Below are 20,305 nucleotides of genomic sequence, written 5' to 3'. Positions count from 1 at the left end.
CATTTTTAATTCACAAACAAAACTGGTTACAACTTTTATAAAATCATTTTAATTACAATAATAACTTGCAACAGACCACTAAAAAATTTAGAACCAGGAAAATATAAGGACTTTGTTGAACCAGAAATAGTATTATACATGTAGAAGTTTCTTGGGGACTTTAATTGGCCAGAATTTTGGAACTTAGTTTAGTTAAGAAAATGTGTTTTGAAATAAAAAAGAACGTAGTCAGGCTGCTATGATTATATGAAAAAAATATATTCAATTTATCCATACCTCGTTGTAGCAAATTTATCTTCTTACAAAAGAAATTTTCCCGCGTTTTTTTCGCCAACAGGTTTGTATGGTATATGTGAATGAAGAATTGTGGATAGTCACAAATTTTCCCATGATTTAATTTCCGTTCGTCATGATATAAACTCATCTTTAAAAATAGAATCATAAAACTACAAATTTATATACAATGTTTTTTATATCTTTGCTATACATTTATAATTTCAATATTAATCGATAAATTTTAAGATTACAATAAAAAAAAAAATTTTAAACGTATTCTAGACTTTATATTTATAATTTCTACACAACCCTCCCTTTTATTCTTGCATCTCTCTTATATTTTCATTTTCACAGCTGTATTTAGTAAGCTCTAGCCTCACTTCTATCAGAATGATCTATAATGTCATGCAATTTAGAACACTGAAGAATGCTCCTGAAAATGGGTTTTAACACTGTAACACTGGAAATCAAAACCAGCTGAAATATTTAGATTTATAACTACGATAACACACTACTATAGTCGAAGTTCTTTAAGTCATCCCTGTCTTAGAAATTAGAAAATAGATAAGGTTACTTTCGGTCGAGAGCAGCAAGTTAGAAAATACCACAATGTATATGAAGAAAAGCACGCGTTTAACTTTCATTCAGCTTTTGTTAAGCTTCACAAAAACTTCCCTTGCAAGCTCTGATACAAGCAAGACATTCGAAATCAAATCTAATTTAACGCGCACGCGAAACAAGCCTAGCAGCTTTGGTTACCATTTTGGGTTACAAGTGCGTAGTCGAGTCAGCCGAATTTAACTTTGATTCTTCTATTTCTTTTTCGTCTGCCGGGTTAGTGGTTATGTTTCCACTGAAGTCGGAATAAGTGTAGAAATATGACATGACAGCAAATATAAAAGCAACGACCAACATAATGCCACCGTATAAAAACATTTCTTTTTCCTAAAAAAAAAGTGTATTACATTGTTTCCCATAGTCATTGCGTCCTTACTTGGCCTGTTGCTTTCATTTCAAATGTGTTACGTTTTTTGTATCATTGTAGCTACTTCTGTTATCTTAAAGGGATTCCTGCATTGTATGTATGTAAAGGTATATATATAAAAGTGATTCCTTCTTTAAAAATGGTATTTTTATGTGTTATAGAGAATTAAAAGTTGTTTATAAGCACTTTGAAATTTTTATTAACATCTTTTCTTGTTTTCAAGTTTAAGTTCTCATATATAAAATCTAGGATCTTATGATGACATAATTAAGTTTTGAAGAATGCTGACATCACATTTCTACTTATAATCAAATATGAGACCATTCTTAAACTACAGAAGTTTACACAAGGTATCATCGATTGCGAAGTCCCTGCTAGTTGAAAGTTTTATTTAAATATTATGTAAGTTTACAAGATATTTCTAGTATTAATTTATGCTTACTACATTATGACATCGTCAATAATGATGGAATAACATAGTATTCCTTTCAATGTTTGACTAAAAAATCAAGCAAATCGTTCTAAGTGTCAGTGTCCGTTATCTAAAGGTGTTTATTTTAGATCACGTCAAATTTAGACAGCTTTATTTCAACAGAATTCAAGGCAGGTACTTACCACTCCATCGACAGGCTTAGCAACAGACAAGATCACCACCAGAAGATCACCAAAAGCTGTAGTAAGCAGCCAGCATGCTTGCAAAACTGACTTCATACTTGGTGGAGCCTAAACAGTTGAAGAGCCTTTTAAGCTGTTTTAAGCAAGAAAGTAAATTTAGCAGGAAAAGATTCACGAAGCACTGCTTCAGCATCTAGGAACTGACTTTTTACCTTCTGGAAATAAACTCTGAGTTCGGCTGGAAGTATAAACACTTACTCTACCATGTCTAATTTTACACACTTTAAGAAAAATAGGATTTCCCTACCTGAGAGTAAGCAAATTCAAGACCTGTCACCGAAAACATGACTTCACCAGCTGTAATGACAACATACTGCGGAAGTTGCCATAGACGGTGCACAGATGTGCTGTCGACATCCTCATATAAATGTGCCACCAACTGAAATATAAAAATTAACAAACATGTCTTATAAATTCAAGTTTTAGGATGTTAATTTCAAGAAATACATTCCTTGGGAGAGCCACATTCTACATTATACGAGGATAAAAAGCTGGCCAAATAAAAACTGCAAGTGACTGCAGCGGTCCATAAAATTAGTGGATAGGCTACATCTCTATTCCCCCTTATTTTCTATCTATCTAGTGCTATTCCATGTTTCTATGCTCAGAATATATGAGCAACAATAAAATTTTGGGTATCATACACTAGGGTAACATACACTTTTTTAGCCAATTTTATGAGAAATTTGATTGTTTCAATAATTTTGTGGATGACTGCAGATACAGCCTGAAGCTTGTCATATCTATATATTTCATTTTTCTTGACAACAACAACTTTGGAACTGACGTATTAAAAGGGACTGTGCTTTTCTTATCACCACTTGATTGGAATTGTGTTGCAAACTACGACAGGCCAGGTATAATACAATTTATGAAACCAAATACTTACGTCACGCGAGTATTTCTGGTGTTTTGGTCTTTTTAATGTAATTGTGTATGCTCCAAAAGTTCCAAGTTTCAGATTTTCGCTAGGAAGCTAACAATGCAATAAAACTGGTAAGGTTATAATTAGCTACGGAAATCCTTCCTCTTCGAAAACAGTTACTTTTTTTCAACACACGTTTTCCGTTCACAAATTTTCTCCTTGAAATTAAGTTTTTCCGGGTATTTTTATATTGTTTATAATATTTCTCGTATATTTTTCGTATTAACCTAATATCAACAAACCCAGAAATTAAACTTAGGCTTATTTTAGTGCTCCATTTCTCTTCATTTCAAGGTTGAGAAATGAAGTACGCAAATTTAAGGCACGCAATTGCACTTTTACTTATAAAAACTACAACGCATAGGAAGAAACAATGGTCACACACCTTAATGTTGTATCCATTTTGACTATTCCATGGCCTCACCAAAAGTTGATACCTAAAATTAAGTTTATGTTATTACGGAAAGAGTTTAACACCAGTAACACATAGTAAAGCATAGCGAAAGTGACCACACAAATTTACTGCTCGCATAAGCGTCTATACAGATTTTACAATGGATATATAAAATGCAAATAGGAAAAGTTTTAAGAAAATTAATCTTTCAAAATAATTTCAAAATAATAAGACTATTTTGCGAATGAGAATTTTTCGCGGATCGTAGGTAATAAGAATGTATGGTAATTGCAGAAATATAATACATATGGTCATCTAGTTCTCATTTTGCACGAATTTTGCAACCGTTGCAAATAGTAAAAAAATTAGCATTTTTTGCCAAGATTTATTTTTGCAAAAGCAGCGAAAAATCAAAAAAATTTTTCAAAAAACTGCAGAGAAGTCGTATGGGAAAATCCGAGAAAATCGATATCGCTAGTAATTGATCTCGTTGAGTCTTATACATCTGTACAGATGCACTGATTACAAATTTGTTAGCCAGGAATATAGTAGAATCTTACTTACTCATCAGCCAGTATAAAATCGTACGTTCCATTGTATGATGTAAAGTTTTTCACCACTACACTGTCTTTCTTTTCAATCACATGATCGTACGTAAGGTGAACAAGATCAGACATATTTCCTGAAGGTACGTAAAATGTTCTAAATGTAAATATATATATTTGATGTACGATTTGTCTGTCTGTCTGTCCATCTATCTGTCCGTCTGTAACCTATAATATACTAGTCCTTTCTTTAAGCCATTAGTTGACTTAAGTGGAAAGAAGGTTCAGCGTCGTGTTTATTTTAAAAGTAACACCAATTAGAATCAAAATGTGAAATGGAAAACTTGGCTTTTTTTCTTTTGAGATTGCTTTAGACAGGCGAGGACTTAATCACACAAATGGTTACAAATATTCACCAAAAGTAAATGATATTACCTTACTCTCGTGTGAGCTTTTGTTACACTAACAGCAGGAAATAAATGATCGACCTGCACGTTTAAAAAAAAGGTAATAAAAATCATTCGTAAAATATAATAAACATTTAGTTGTTTTTGTTGTTGCTGTTAAGTGGGAAAGAAACTTCGGTGATCCACGCCACAACTGTGCCAGTATGTGTCAGAATGTCACGTGGCATCTCTCTTAGTTGGAAAAAAAGACAGGATTTCCGCATTCAAACTCTCGCAGAAGCATTATTTAAACAAAAAACAGCAACAAAAAACAAACAGCTGTGTTTTCCCCATGCTACTTTAAAAAGTAGTGAGTTGTTACTGTGAAAATGCATATACAGTATCTTATACAAGCGATGCAAACATCACTTACCACTGTACTTTCCATCATACCGTCATCAGCAATATCTAACAAAACCGTTTGTCTTGCGCCAGCTTTCAAAGAAACTGTCACTTCATTCGTGTAGAAATCCACCTTTTTGAAACAGTTGGTTCCTTTGACCTTAAACGTTCTATTGCCTGATTGGCCAATTTTATGACCGGTGTTCTAAGAATATATACAACCAAACCAATTGAAAAGTTTTCAAATAAAATGAATGAGAAGAGCTAAGTAACAGTAAAAAGTTATTAATTGAATTTTTGATATACTTATGATTTTACACGATCAAAATAAGCGTCTGCTTTAATTTTCCTTTTTTGAAAATAAAGAATGAACTCTTAATTCCAACTAATACTACGCTTACACTTATACAAATTCAAAGCGTAAAGGCAAGCTTAAAAAAATTCAGAAAAGTTAGAGAATCTAGAAATAACCGTGACTGCATTGGTCAAACTAACGCCAGACCTCGCCGTCGTGTCTTATAAGTAGCGGCACCGGGTTTTGCCGCTAGTTATATACTGGAATCTAGTTTGTCCAATTCAGCCACGGCAATAAAAAAGTAGATAAGAATCTATAGTGGAATTGTCTGTTTAGCACAAAACGCAGAAAAAATTATACAAACAAGACCAACCTGTCCATACGGCAATGAAATTTTCAGAAACGAGCTAGGATTTAACTCAATAACTTCACAAGGTGAGACATTGATGAAATCGACACTTGTCATTGTCGCGGGCGGTGCAGGAGGTGGTGACTGCACATCCTAAAGAATGAAAAAAATACTTCTGTGAGACAACAACATCACACATTTAGGCAAAACGCGTTCTAAGATCAAAGATCAATATGAAAATAAAAAACGTCTTCAGATAAAGTATTTCTTGTTCTTATGTTGCAATAAAAGCGACTACACGCTTGTGTCTACCCTATACCTGCTCGTTCATACCTTGCGGCAGCAGGATTGATGATGAAAACATATTCTTCTGAGGTTTGGCTGATGTTGACTATAAACCGGTAGGCTGCAAAAGTTCCACTTAGGCACACGTGTAGACCAGGTAAATAGTGTTGAAATCGCGCTAGTTGCAGTTTCTGCGATATACGCATTATGAAATAATCAATGCAACGATCCGCGAAGGTCCACGTAATCGAAAATGTTAGTTATGCTAAGGCCAGCAAAAACTAGCATAGTTTGAGGCTTTGGATGTAATAACCTAAAATCCTAAGTCTTATATCCGTTGTTGTGAGCATGTAAAAATTGACAAGCGAATTTTGAAAATTCAGAAGTGCATATGTCTGACATAATAAAGAGCGTACATGGTTATCGTTTGTACCATGTTTGAAATCTGAATTTTATTCCTGTAATATCCTGACCGAGATTGTAGTTTTCTTATAAAAATCGTTGCCATTTTATCTGAAAAACCTTCCAGCATAAAAATGCGTACTTGTATTTTGATTTGCATGAATCCAGTGATAGCAAATGCTACAGCTGCTAACAGCATACCTCCTACCATCTTTTTTAGAGGGCTATAGAACAAAAAAGAACGGTTATTCAGCTATGTTCACACAGACGTTTAGCAGCCTACATTTTTCCGTCACCTTTGTAGAAATTTTTTTAGCTATTAAAATTCTCATTCGGTCGTGCCTTTTGTTTTTGACGAAAATAGAATAGAATTTAACTTAAACAGAATATAAAAATAATACTTTATTCTTTCCATTTCTCTTTTTAATTATAATTATTGGTAAAAAAAATGTTTTAAGTTTTTTAATCAAGTTGAATTAAAGTACATTAAGTTTGTCCACGGTGGTACTATTGTATACAACTTCGAACTAAAATATATCTAAAATACCATCGCATACCTTAACCCTAGTCGACATCGCTCAAACATGGGATAGATAACAATGTTAAAAGCAGGAATGAGAATCAAAACCAAGACTGGATTGAAAAACTAAATAAAAGGATATATATATATATATGTATATATAAAAGTAAGGAACCGAACTAAAAGAGGATAAAGAAATCTATAATACCTGTATTTGGTCTGATCTTAACATAACACCACCACCCTGAAGATAAAACAAAAATATAAATATTCTTTTCTTCTCTACCTAAGTTTTACTTTCTGGCATTGCAACATTCCTCATGGCTTTGTTTTAAAACGAATTCAAAAAAATCTGAAACGAATGCAATTCTATTCAATATTTTGGAATTTAGGTTTGTAAATAAATAATATTCTTACGAAATCACCATCCATTTGGGTAGCTTGAAGAGTCCAACTTGAACCCTTAAATCAAAATAAAACCCCAAATTTTAATAGAATAACCCTTGAAAAAAACAGACACAAGTGTCCCTATGTCATTTCTCTTATGACGACTTACTTGTTGATGAAACAAAGCCCAAAACACCGGAAGTGGAAGATACATGACAAGAACTTTCATAAGTGACTTGACATCATCAATTTCAGTTTTCTACAAACAAAAAATACACATTTGGAAATGCTAGACTCCACCAAGCAGTAACAACATCAGAGTATCAGTCTCATAGAGTCATACGCTTATTCCATCTGTCCGTGACATGCAAAGTGAAGTTGCACTAAGATGTCACATTCGCTAAACTTAGAATTTTATAGTGCATATCATGGGAGATTAACTTTATTGTGCCCATACACACGTGAAACAAACCATATCGTTTTCGATCAAAACTACCAAACCCATATGCGGCAATAACTAAGCGTATTACTTTTTTACATTTTTCACATCGAACGTGTCATACAACTAAAATAGTCGAGTTGACACAGAATTTTGCAGCAAAATCGGAATACGACAAAACTGATTTTTCGAGTACGTCTTTCAAGTTTATAAAATGCCTATATAAAATGTCGTATTAGGGACCATTAACCCAATAAAGTCAAGCTACTAAATCTCCCTAATATAATTTTAGACGCGCTTGTTGTGCAATACCTAGTGCACTGCACATTGTTTTGATGATATTAAAGAAACTAGAAAAGTGTTGAACGTTTATTTTTTGTTCTTCAAAAAGAATTTTTTTACCGTCTTAGACAGGTCCCTGGTCGTTCTACGCAGGTGGTTGACTTATAGAGTAGAAATGAGAATAAAACACATTGGTTGGAATTCAAATCTCTTTTTTTATCTCTCATAAAAAACGCGTATTTATTAATTTACTTACGTCATATTTATCTTGTGCGTAATATAACCAGTGATGATAAGTTTCTTCAGAGGATTTCATTTTTCGTGAGAGAGCATGCTATGAATAAAAGAATACAAAAAATGAACTAAAGTTTGTAAGGCAAGCATACGCAGACAAACGTTGGTTAAAAGATTAAAATGTAAATTTCCAAACAGCCGTCCTTATGGTCAACAAAATTTAAAAAAAATTCTTCTGGGTAATATTTTTGCTGGATAAAGAGAGAAATTCTGCTGGATGGAAAGCAGAATACTGCTAGATGGCGAAAGGGGGTTCATCCTGTGGTATAGAAAAGGAGAGGGGCATGCTACTGGATAAAGAGTGATGTTATAAAACTTTAAACTTGACATGGTTAGGAGACATGTTTAATAACAAATTGCTTGATCTTACTTTGTCTTGTCAAACTTCATGACACAATGTATATGTAACACATACCCTAATGATTCTTATATGTAACACATACCCCAATGATTTTTATATATAACACATACCCCAATGATTTTTAAATGTAACACATACCCCAATGATTTTTATATGTAACACATACCCTAATGATTCTTATATGTAACACATACCCCAATAATTTTTATATGTAACACATACCCCAATAATTTTTATATGTAACACATACCCTAATGATTCTTATATGTAACACATACCCCAATAATTTTTATATGTAACACATACCCCGATAATTTTTATATGTAACACATACCCCAATGATTATTATATGTAACACATACCCCAATGATTTTTATATGTAACACATACCCTAATGATTCTTATATGTAACACATACCCCAATAATTTTTATATGTAACGCATACCCCAATAATTTTTATATGTAACACATACTCCAATGATTTTTATATGTAACACAAACCCCGATAATTTTTATATGTAACACATACCCCAATGATTATTATATGTAACACATACTCCAATGATTTTTATATATAACACATACCCCGATGATTTTTATATGTAATACGTACCCCGATAATTTTTATATGTAACACATACCCCAATGATTATTATATGTAACACATACCCCAATGATTTTTATATATAACACATACCCCGACGATATAACACGTACCCCGATGATTTTTATATGTAACACGTACCCCGATGATTTTTATATGTAACACATACCCCGATAATATTTATATGCAACACATACCCCAATGATTATTATATGTAACACATACCCCGATGATTTTTATATGTAACACATACCCCAATGATTATTATATGTAACACATACCCCAATGATTATTATATGTAACACATACCCCAATGATTTTTATATATAACACATACCCCGACGATTTTTATATGTAACACGTACCCCGATAATTATTATATGTAACACATACTCCAATGATTTTTATATATAAAACATACCCCAATGATTTTTATATGTAACACGTACCCCGATAATTTTTATATGTAACACGTACCCCGATGATTTTTATATGTAACACGTACCCCGATGATTTTTATATGTAACACGTACCCCGATAATTTTTATATGTAACACGTACCCCGATAATTTTTATATGTAACACATACCCCAATGATTATTATATGTAACACATACCCCAATGATTTTTATATATAAAACATACCCCAATGATTTTTATATGTAACACGTACCCCGATAATTTTTATATGTAACACGTACCCCGATGATTTTTATATGTAACACGTACCCCGATGATTTTTATATGTAACACGTACCCCGATGATTTTTATATGTAACACGTACCCCGATGATTTTTATATGTAACACGTACCCCGATAATTTTTATATGTAACACATACCCCAATGATTATTATATGTAACACATACCCCAATGATTTTTATATATAACACATACCCCGACGATTTTTATATGTAACACGTACCCCGATAATTTTTATATGTAACACATACTCCAATGATTTTCATATATAAAACATACCCCAATGATTTTTATATATAACACGTACCCCGATGATTTTTATATGTAACACGTACCCCGATGATTTTTATATGTAACACATACCCCGATAATATTTATATGCAACACATACCCCAATGATTATTATATGTAACACATACCCCGATGATTTTTATATGTAACACATACCCCAATGATTATTATATGTAACACATACCCCAATGATTATTATATGTAACACATACCCCGATGATTTTTATATGCAACACATACCCCAATGATTATTATATGTAACACATACCCCGATGATTTTTATATGTAACACATACCCCAATGATTATTATATGTAACACATACCCCAATGATTTTTATATGTAACACATACCCCAATGATTTTATATGTAACACATACCCCAATGATTTTTATATGTAACACGTACTCCAATGATTTTTATATGTAAGACATACCCCAATGATTCTTATATGTAACACATACCCCGATAATTTTAAACACTCGGATCATAATACTTCCTTCAGGTTCTTTTTTGACATAGAAAGGTGACCCAAGAAACAGCGAAACTAAAAAATAATACAAATAGAAATATCTATAGTTGAATAAAAATTTCAGATACAAGCGTTGGAGATTGTGAAAAGATTTGCTTCATATTTTACGTTTGTGAGTTGGTATGCACAATGGCAGGGATATCAAAAGTCATAAAGGATAAAAGGATACAACTCGCCCAATGAATATAATAATAAAACTAATTATCAAATAATAAAGAAAATCAGGAAAAAATACCTGTAGCAAGGATAATGACGATGCAGTTGACACCAAACACAACAGGATAACAATCAGAACCATAACATTTGATATCCGCTAAAAAAAAACGCGATAATTATTAAAAAAGTAGTCGTTAGCTCGTAGAAAAAATCCGCGGGAAATCAGATAGTGTGTGGATTTTTTGCATCGCTATTCCTTTGTTCGTCTGTTAGCAAAAAAAGTAATTCAATTACTCTTCAGGGGGGGGGGATGTATTTTAGATCAAACGAAGGTTTGAATAATTGCTATATAGTGTAGTGCTTATATTAGTCTTGCAAGCGGGTTTCAAATTTATCCAGAACCCTGAAAGCATAAGAACAGCTAAGCTTGATATCACCCAAACTATCAGATTTTCATCCTTGTCCTCAGGGTTTGTTGCCTATGCCAAAGCCGCTATCGCTTACTTGACGGCTAACCAAGACCCTGGTACAGGCTGCTTTTAATAACCAGGATATTGGTTACTATAAATAATTAATCAGTTTGGCTCGGTACTACAGTTTCTGCGGCTAGTAAAAGCAATTAGATCGAGTCCTTCACACATGGCGGGGACGATGTCTTTTGGTTGTTTATGTTTTTCAACGCTTGACTTTAGAAGTTTTATTTCAAATCAAGTTATTATTTGTTCACCCTGGAACTATATTTTATAGTGATTAAATCTTTTAAGAAGCATTATTTATGTCAAGATCTGGATTACATTTCCCGAACTGTGTTGGTAAATAAAAGTGCTAGGTGCCACAAACAATTAGCTAAGAAACTTACAGACAGGCCTTAGTAATTTAATGCTTGACATAGATTAATCTACTATCATTGAAATGTGTCATATATTGTATAGCACTAACCATTCAATAATTACGTGGCACCCAAATTAGTCATTTTTTTACGACTCCTCACCTTTTGTTGCCATTGTAACAAATCTAGTACCACACACACACCTTTTTACGTAATGTTTCAAATTTTAAGAGCTTGTTGATTCATTTCTATATTCATTCCATAGCAAAGGCAAACTAGTGGTCTAATAGGAGAAAAAAATATATGAGGGCCATATTCTAAGCACATAAGATGACATTTTTAGTACTTTTGTGTAAGTCAAGACGCAAAAAAAAAATTCACTATGTAAATCATACACTAAAATATCTAAAAATATCTGACATACATAAAAATTAAATTTTCGTAACGGCGTGTAACAAATATGATCATACCCCCTACCCCTCAAGAATCTCAAACGTTATGTAATTATTGAATGGTTCATCTAGCTATATATTTTTTTTCTTTGTTTCGTATGTTTTTAGTATGTTTTAATCCTTTTTGAGGTGTTTTCAGAAACAAATTTTATTTCAAAACGTGACATTTTTCTATGGCGTGGCTAGATTTTGCACAAGTGTGACGTTTCTGCTTGCTAGCTATACATGACAGACCAACAAAATTGTAAACTTGTTAAGCTCCCATCAGTTGCTTATAATAATTGGAAGATATATTTTTTATTTAGAAATAGCTTATTATGCCTGTCCATGTACATGTTAACAAGATTAGCTAGCTAGCTAGCTAGTTACATGTATTTTCTCACCCAGCTAAATTGCCAATTTTTTACTAAGCTTAAGAAGAACCTTATTAACATTCAAAATGTCAACAATGGAAATTTGCAAAAATAACATTTTTCATAAAAATATTTACTGTTTAACTCACCCTTTTTTAGTCAATCCTTTTGAACTTTTTTATTATTTCTTGAACATTATAGTGTAATATAGGCAACGTTGTGGGAGATCCTTTTTTCATTATCATCATCCGATGATGGGAAAAAGATCTCTTGAAACGTTGCTTACTAAACTATAATGTTCAAGAAATGATAAACTTTCCTCACAATAATGAAAACTGAACAGACAAACTGAAATAATATTTTTAATAATATCAGATTTTTATATAACAGATAGGATTGACCAATCTATTATGGTTGTTGCCATTGCTTTGATTAAAAGCACTTACTTCTTATCATTGGAACAAAAATCATGGTCAACATAGCTCCAACATTTACTGACATATAAAACAGAGAGAAGAAGGTGGATATCAAACCAGTCTATGACGAAACAAAATATATTTAAATGTTACACTTAAATAAGGAGGGTTTTCGCTTGATGATCACATAATGGTATGTTATCAACAGGAAAAGGTTCTGGTTTAATATTGGCAGTGGTACGAGATTTAAATTTGTATGGGCTAAATGACCAAAAAGAGCAGAAAACGAAATCCAAATTCTCCAACATTTTCACGTGATGCAAATATATAGGAGTATGATCCTTAAATCAATCGTCGACAATTGTCCCGTAAATTTCGACATTTTCCTTTCGCTTTCAGTTTCATCAATAAGATTTGTTTACCTTCGAAACTATCCTGTTTTTTTGCATTTTTTACGTAATAGTTAGGCTTTTCGTGGTTTTTTAAAATTGAGTAAATTATTCAAAATGGCAAAAACAGTGTCCCAAAGATTTGAGTCTTCGTAGCATGGTTTTGCTGTAGTAAGTACAAATTTTAATTCAGAAAGCTTTAAATGGTCAAGTAAACTCCTCCTTCGAATTCATTTAGAGTCTACTCAGACTATCTAAAATTACCAACAAAACGCTAGTGGCGTATTTGAAGCATCCTGTAAAGAAATAGTCCCTGGCATACTGAGAATCCATAAACAAAGAATTTAAAATAAAAAATGATCAAAGTACAAACATCTTTCTGATTGAACTGATCCCCACCAAATGCAGCCATACATGGTTTGATGTTACCACAAGCAACAGCTGTTGCAAACAAACCAATCAGAGGTCCTGCACTGAAACAGAAATCAAAACACATTACATGCAAGACGATATATAGTAAACTGTAGACTTATTGAAGTACAAATTGTAAAACAAACGTAATTCCTAGTAAAAAAGGTTTAAATTTATCAAGAATGGTTATGCTCATCAAGAATTACTACAATGTCATACCTATTTCCTTTTCCAATAGAAGGAATTGTCGTTAAAGTCAAAACAATTTCAGAAATTGAATAAAGTACCAAAGACCATATGATCGTTCTAAAATAACAATGCGTTTAAGAAACATTCTGTTTATAGTTAACACATTCTATTTTATTCTAAAGGTGGCTATCTTCTTTAACATATATAGATGTTGACTCTAATGCATCGATGGTGGAATAACAGCTAGCTGTGTAATATTTGTCAACTCTTGAAATATAAATAAAAGTGAATACTTGTATTTTCCGAGAAAACTGTCTGCCATCATAGCTCCGAGAACACCTGTGAAATAGCTAACCATACTAAAAGCATGGTAGTATGCTTTACCATCTGAATCTGACATCATTAACGACTTGGTCAAATAAATGACGAGGACAGCTAAAAGGTAAATGTTATGTATTCTCAAAGAAGGGTAAATTGTTCAAATTAATGAAAACAAGACGTATGATATACGCAAACAACCTCATGAATAAATTTTACAAAAAGCTATCTATATAATTGTGATTTCTCTTACGAAGTTAGACACGTCATATTTTACTATTCAGATAGGCAATAATATTTGTTATGCACTACGCAGTTATTTTTCAAACTTGATTTGTGAGATCTTTTTGAACGGAAAATTCCTCGAAATTTCAATTTTCGTTGGGTCAGTCTGGGACAAACTGACTGACAGGAAGAAGAAAGACCACAAGCCCCACCTAAAATTTGCGTAATTCAGTTATTCTGCCTATATTTACTTTTGAAAACTTTGGTACTTTACCAGTTAGTTAAATAAAACTTGTGAACACTATCTTATCTTTTTAAAAACACTATTAAAAATGCACAACTATGAAATATCCACAATGCAACCCAATTCTACAACTTCTAATACAGCCTATCATTTATGGGTAAAAATTGCGTGATTGAAACGTTTATGAGCTTAAACGGCATTTAGGTGACAAAAAATCTTTGATGTCACTATCATGTTCAGTATACTTTTTTTGTTAACTGGGCCAAATTTTGTCAAAAATAAAGTAGTTTTAATTTTTGGACCAATATTGGGCTAAAATGACATTTAAGTGACAAAAATCAAAATTATGATGTCACTATTGTATTCAGCATACTTTTTTTGTTAACTGTGCCAAATTTTGTTGACAACAAATACCAATTTTGGCCTGAAACGTCATTTACTTCCAAGTACTTAGAGAGTTTAGGTACGAAGTTTAAATCTATGTCATTGCAATTGACCATTTCGGACATAGTTAGTTACGAGTTGGAAACCATCTTCGCAGGCGAGATAGTAGAAAGAAAAAATAAAGTAAAAATAGTTACCAAAAATGAGATTCGAACACACGACTAATCCCGTGTCGGTGCTTAGAGAGGCAAAAATTTCCATTCTTGTAAGGACACATTTGCGTTTTAATACAAGCTCACGAGCTTGTAACAATAAGATTAATATTGTAAATGGGTGATCAACATATAAACCTTTTTAAAAAATAAAATTTATTCTATAAAGACACATGCATGTCAATAAAGACATGACTGTCATTTTTACAGCTTTAATTCTACTTACTTTTTATACCATAGTAGGAGAAACGCTCGCACAATTCTGCATTTAATATGGGCCATGTTTGTTTCGGTAAACGCTAAAAGAAAGGAAAAAGGGGGTAACATTGGCATGGAGTTGATTGCTTCAGTTTGAAACATTTTGATTAAAAATATTACACAACTGGGATCCAAAAGATCAGTTTTGTAAGACCACTAGCACACTAATGAAGACCGTATACAGTCTCCTGCTTTTTATTGCATGAAATTGTTCTTTTCTTTTCAAAATGTTGAATAAAAAACATACATATTATTTTGAATGAAAGAAAAGCAAGATTTTATGTAAACAAAATATACCATGTACGTACCAATAGTTGCGGTAAGCATGCGTCGTTAAATGTCTCCCCTTCGTCGATTACAACTGAAAAATAATATTGACCAATCAGATTTGGCACTCTATTTGTTTTCGAAGTTATTAATAATGTTATCTCTTGCAGTTATTTTTCACGGATTTTTTTTTTTGCAAACCTATTTTTTTCTTCTTTATGGCTGACTTCAAGGTAGGACGAATAAACCGAATTTAATTATACGTAGAACTGTATCAGCAATACCGGACAAAACATCTTGACAGAAAAGGTCAAGAAACGTTCTTTTTTTAAAATTACGCGCACTTAAAATCTTCAATCTTCACACTCAGTATTTGCACAACGAGATTCTTAGACCTTCACCGGCAACTATTTTATTTATAACCTTATTTACTAGGCCTACCTTTATACGATTAAATTCGCGCCTTTAATTTTCACGCCCAAGAAACGCCCAAGAAATTGCAAAAAAAACAAACAAAAAAAAACGGATTTTATTTTCTGTTTTATTTTCTTATCGCTCTAGTACAGCTTTTTTCAGGGCTTCTGTTTTTTCTTCTTCCCGATTTAGCGTAAAAAAGAGCAAAAAACCTAAAAACGAGATTGATTTTAATCATTATTTACAACTGGAATTGAAGTTGAAATAACAATCCTTATTGTTTTCTTTTGATCCTCATCAATATATTTAGTAGACAAATGATATTCCTAAAACTGACTTGATTTCATCCCTCTTAAACAGAGTAAGAAAAATAAGTATATATAAATATAAATATTTTGATATTTATATCTTTATATTACTAATTAGCTCATTCTGATACTTTAATTGATTTTTTCATAGCATCGAATTGTCAAGTCCCCATGATCTAGTGCGGTTAGTTTTCGTACTTTCAAAAAAAAATGGACATCTGTGATTCATGGTGACCTTGAATCAACTTTTTATCTTGCGGGGGCGGAGCTTGCAAAGATTTAAAATACTTGAGATGTGATCCTCACACGAGGTTAACCACAAATTATTATGATCCGAACAAAATCATGCGCTTTGCAATGGTGTTAAATGAGAAAAAAGTCACGTTTTGAAAACAAATGAAATCTTAAGAAAAAAATATGTTCCTGAGCCTGTCAACACACACACAAACTAGATTGACACAATAGAATGTATTTACGGTCATTGTAGGCTTTCTAAAAATTTAAAATCATTTAACTTGCTTATAATAGACAAACAACTGTCGTCATTCTTTTCAGATTTTTTTTTTAAAAGTAAGACCTCGGGTTGTGTGGGAGGTTTCTTTGAATTTCTCCAGATTAATTTTTTTGCAAAAGATGAAGTATATCGTTGTTTTGCTAATGGGCAAAGAAATAAATTTTAACCTTGGTGGCATGAGAAATGTATCACTGAAATGCAATGCTCTTATCAACAACTCTTCCATACGTTCCTAACAATTTCATTAGCCCCTTTATTTATAACTCATAAGAAAGCGAAAAATTTGTTTAAAATAGAGACAGAAAACTTAAGATTAAGAGACATTCTCGCCCCCTTGGTCTCCTGGATGGCTCTTAGTTGTTATCACGGAGGGCCGAGCTTTAAAATTCATTAAAATAAGGTTTATAAAGGGATCGATAAATTTAATCTGATTTTATTTAATGCATCTACCAACCTTGTTCTCGGGACTTGCTAGGTTTTTTACATTCGGACAGAACTTAAACAAAGTTGTTTCGTCCAAAAAACCTAAGAAGCCCTGGGAAAGAGGTTGTGCATCTACATAATTGCTTGAGACATTTTAAATTTTATAACTTTTCCAACGCTCCTAAATCACCTATAAGTCACTAAATCAAAAAATCAATCACTGTTTCGTAGTCGTGTTAAAAATTAATATCTGATTTTTAATACGAGAAAAACTTGGTTGAAACGTTCAACAAAACATCAGCCTTTCTTTACTTTTGAGATTACTTCACAAATACAGCTCGTGTTACTATGCTGCATTACGCAATTCAAGATATACAAAAATAAACAGAATTACTCATACAGTGAATGAAACACGCGTGTGGTTCCCGCCAAAGCAACTTAGATGTCAATGTGGACAACTTGTAAACCTATTCACTTAGTAAAGAAGACTGTAACCTAAGTTGGGCAAGTGTAATATTTTAGATAGATAGGTTTGTTAGCTGTGACATACGGTGTTTGATTCACAAATTTTGATTTCAAGTAAAGTCAAAATAGTGCAAGTTTAACTTGTGAAGCGTTACGAGAACGCACAGTTTATATCTGCTTCACAACCGTTGCTTCGTGTACTACTAAAAGTCGATATACATAAATTCTTTGCTACTTTTATATTTGTGGTAAGACTATATGTTTCTAGTGTGTGCAGCGTTTTATCTGGGTACAATAAAAAAGCAGGATAAAAACTTAATTTGAGAAGAGAAGACGGCGTACGAAGTACTTGCCAATTTCCCGGTTTGGTGCTTAGGTTGGTAATTGCGTCATTTGAACTTGCAATTCAAACTTTATTTCTGTATTAACTCAACGTCCCCAGAACTTGTTCCATTCTTTGTATTGAAACGAAACGTGCTTTAAATTTAAAAATCAACAAGCTCTGGGGACGAGGTTGGCAATGGATAGGTTTTTGTTGTGCGTACTAAGTTTGTTTTGAAAAAGCATGTGAGGGAATGTTATAATTTTAATTTTATTATTTCACATACTAAAACGAGTCCCGCATGTCTGATTGCATTTAAACTGTCAGAGCGAAAAGCGCACAATCAGCATTTTTTGGGTAAATTTGATAAAAGCCTGCGAATTCTTTGCCATTATATCTTCGTAAAAGCCGCCAACTTGCTTACATTGTGTAGCAAAAACTAACAGTATTCAAATTCGCAATAAATTTGCATGCAATAGTCTTGCTAGACTTAAGAAATTCATTCAAACTATCGAATTAAAGGAAAAAATCGTAAACTGAAAAATTTAAAAAAGTGAACGAATTTGATACCATCTTCGTTGGAAGCATTGTATTGTACTTTTCCATTTTCTGACTTCGTCATTTCGACAAGTTCGCGACGGCGTTATTTTTCCTCTCACAAAAATTTGTTCATGTGCTGTGCGGATTGTACAATTTTCAAATGTTGTTTCTTTGTTTTGATTGGTTGAAATACTTGTAACTTGATCTTCATTGGCTTAAATGCAGCGAGTTATGTCAACAACAATTATAAAAAGAAAATGTTTACAAAAAACTTTGCTTTGTTTCTTCATAAGTTTTCTTTTGATGAAATTTGAACTTCAAATGTTTACAGAAGAAATCAGATACACAACACGTGGAGATTCAACACAGGTAGAATCACAATGCAGTGAACCCGTTTTCTCAGATGTTCCCACCTTTCACATTAAAGTAATTTTTTGTCGTTACTAGAACAGATTTTACAGCGTTACACTTCTCATAACTTTTACATAATAAAAGAAGCAAGTTCTCAACTTTCCAAACAGATTTCGTCCGATTAAGCTTGTACTTGGGTACGTCTTACCCTACAAAACAGACTGTTCGTTTTTGATTTTAATGACTTACACGAAAGTCAAGCTGATGGCGACGAAAAGTTTTATGAGCACAAGAGAGAGCAACACCTTGAATCATCTTGCTTCGTTTTCAACTTAACCATTAAACAAAGAATTAAAGCAACTAAAATAATTTTTATAAGTCAGTTTCCAAAATGAAGAGATGGAATTGTAGTTTAAAGATGTAGTTTTGAAAGTCTAGTACACAACAAAGAACAAAAACAGAACAAAGTAAGCCACCATGTCCCCAGAACTCTTTTTTTTTAACTTTTAAAAATTCTTTTCTGTCAAAGATTGCTATAGTGGTAGTTATAATTATTCCCAACCTCGTCCCCAAGACCCCTTTTTGCTTTTTTAATTTCGCGCCGTTTCCAATATAAAATAAGTAAAGCTTCAATGGACCTACATGGATTTTAAAAATCAGAAAAAATTATTAATTTAATCCTCAGAAAAGTATGCGTATTTTTGAACTGTTGTAACTCATTTTGTCCACGAATATGGTATTACTAGGGCGGAAAAAATAATCTCAAACACGGACTAAACCAGCCGTGAAAAGAAGTAAGGCTAAATTTACACTGTAAACGTACTTTACTATGGTGTGGTTTTTATTTGCATTAAATTTCAAATAAATTGCATTTTATTTCATACACTAGGCGAAAAGATGGGTACAATCCAAACCTACAGTGGCGTCCTGCGGCAAACCATAGCAATGGATACCTTATCGGTAAAAAAAAGTAAGCAAAAAGTGATTAAATTTTGTCTAGGTGACTAATATTTTTTGCAGACTATAATTTTTGCCGATTTTTTTATTACCGACCTAACTTTTTTTCCGATTTTTTTTTCCGACCATCTTTTTGCTCTCTGTTGTTAATTTTTATTAGTTTTATGCAATTATTCTTTATTAGTGACTAAATTCAAAAAATTAGTCGGCAAAAAGTGACTAAATTTTGTCCAAGTGAGTAATATATTTGTCGACTTTTTATTTTTGCCGGCTAATTTTTTTACCGACTTTTTTACCAGTAAGGTGCGTTATTATGAGACTAGCAAACGCATCAAATTTTTGTCGGTGTGAAATTAACTTAAGCGACAATGTTGCATGATAAAAAGTTTAAAACGTTGAACAAAGAAAGTACCTTCAAAACCTTTGTTGTTATCTGTAGAAGAAGACATTTTTATAAGATTTTACCATAGAATATATAAATCTTGCTCAGTTTTTATCCTTGATATCTTGATTTCACACTTGTGTGAAAACAACTAATTCTGGTAAACATTCTTAAGTTTTATTGTGGATGCGAATC

At 32.4% G+C, this 20,305-nt stretch overlaps 1 protein-coding gene across 2 annotated transcripts; it reads right to left on the bottom strand.

Moving 5' to 3' along the window:
* Nucleotides 1-407: 407 nt before the first annotated feature.
* LOC130630698 (peptide transporter family 1-like) lies at nucleotides 408-20,285 on the bottom strand. Of its 2 annotated transcripts, none has more exons than XM_057444292.1 (24): nucleotides 20,141-20,285; nucleotides 15,476-15,528; nucleotides 15,136-15,208; nucleotides 13,820-13,961; nucleotides 13,557-13,643; nucleotides 13,300-13,399; nucleotides 12,568-12,658; nucleotides 10,567-10,644; nucleotides 10,264-10,346; nucleotides 7,804-7,881; nucleotides 6,996-7,085; nucleotides 6,857-6,901; nucleotides 6,648-6,683; nucleotides 6,477-6,565; nucleotides 6,062-6,143; nucleotides 5,257-5,385; nucleotides 4,620-4,793; nucleotides 4,236-4,288; nucleotides 3,820-3,957; nucleotides 3,247-3,298; nucleotides 2,826-2,912; nucleotides 2,184-2,315; nucleotides 1,877-1,984; nucleotides 408-1,221 (listed from the first exon to the last, which is right to left on the bottom strand). In XM_057444292.1, the coding sequence occupies exons 1-24, from the start codon at nucleotides 20,175-20,177 to the stop codon at nucleotides 1,045-1,047; spliced, it is 2,214 nt and encodes a 737-aa protein (XP_057300275.1). In that variant the 5' UTR covers nucleotides 20,178-20,285; the 3' UTR covers nucleotides 408-1,044. The 2 variants fall into 2 exon arrangements, with proteins under 2 accessions (XP_057300275.1, XP_057300267.1); XM_057444284.1 differs by lacking the exon at nucleotides 20,141-20,285 and adding an exon at nucleotides 18,451-18,848.
* Between the last annotated feature and the right edge of the window lie 20 nt (nucleotides 20,286-20,305).

This window comes from Hydractinia symbiolongicarpus, chromosome 1, assembly GCF_029227915.1.
Source record: "Hydractinia symbiolongicarpus strain clone_291-10 chromosome 1, HSymV2.1, whole genome shotgun sequence".
NCBI lineage: Eukaryota > Metazoa > Cnidaria > Hydrozoa > Anthoathecata > Hydractiniidae > Hydractinia > Hydractinia symbiolongicarpus.
This window is presented reverse-complemented; position numbering and strand designations above follow the sequence as displayed.

Coding starts and splice junctions, on each gene's coding strand:
- LOC130630698 (XM_057444284.1), bottom strand. CDS start 18,502: ATGACGAAGTCAGAAAATGGAAAAGTACAATACAATGCTTCCAACGAA. Junction 10,347..10,566: donor CGTCATTATCCTTGCTACAG/GTATTTTTTCCT, acceptor ATTATTTTTTAG/TTTCGCTGTTTCTTGGGTCA. Junction 4,794..5,256: donor TTTCATTGCCGTATGGACAG/GTTGGTCTTGTT, acceptor ATATATTCTTAG/AACACCGGTCATAAAATTGG.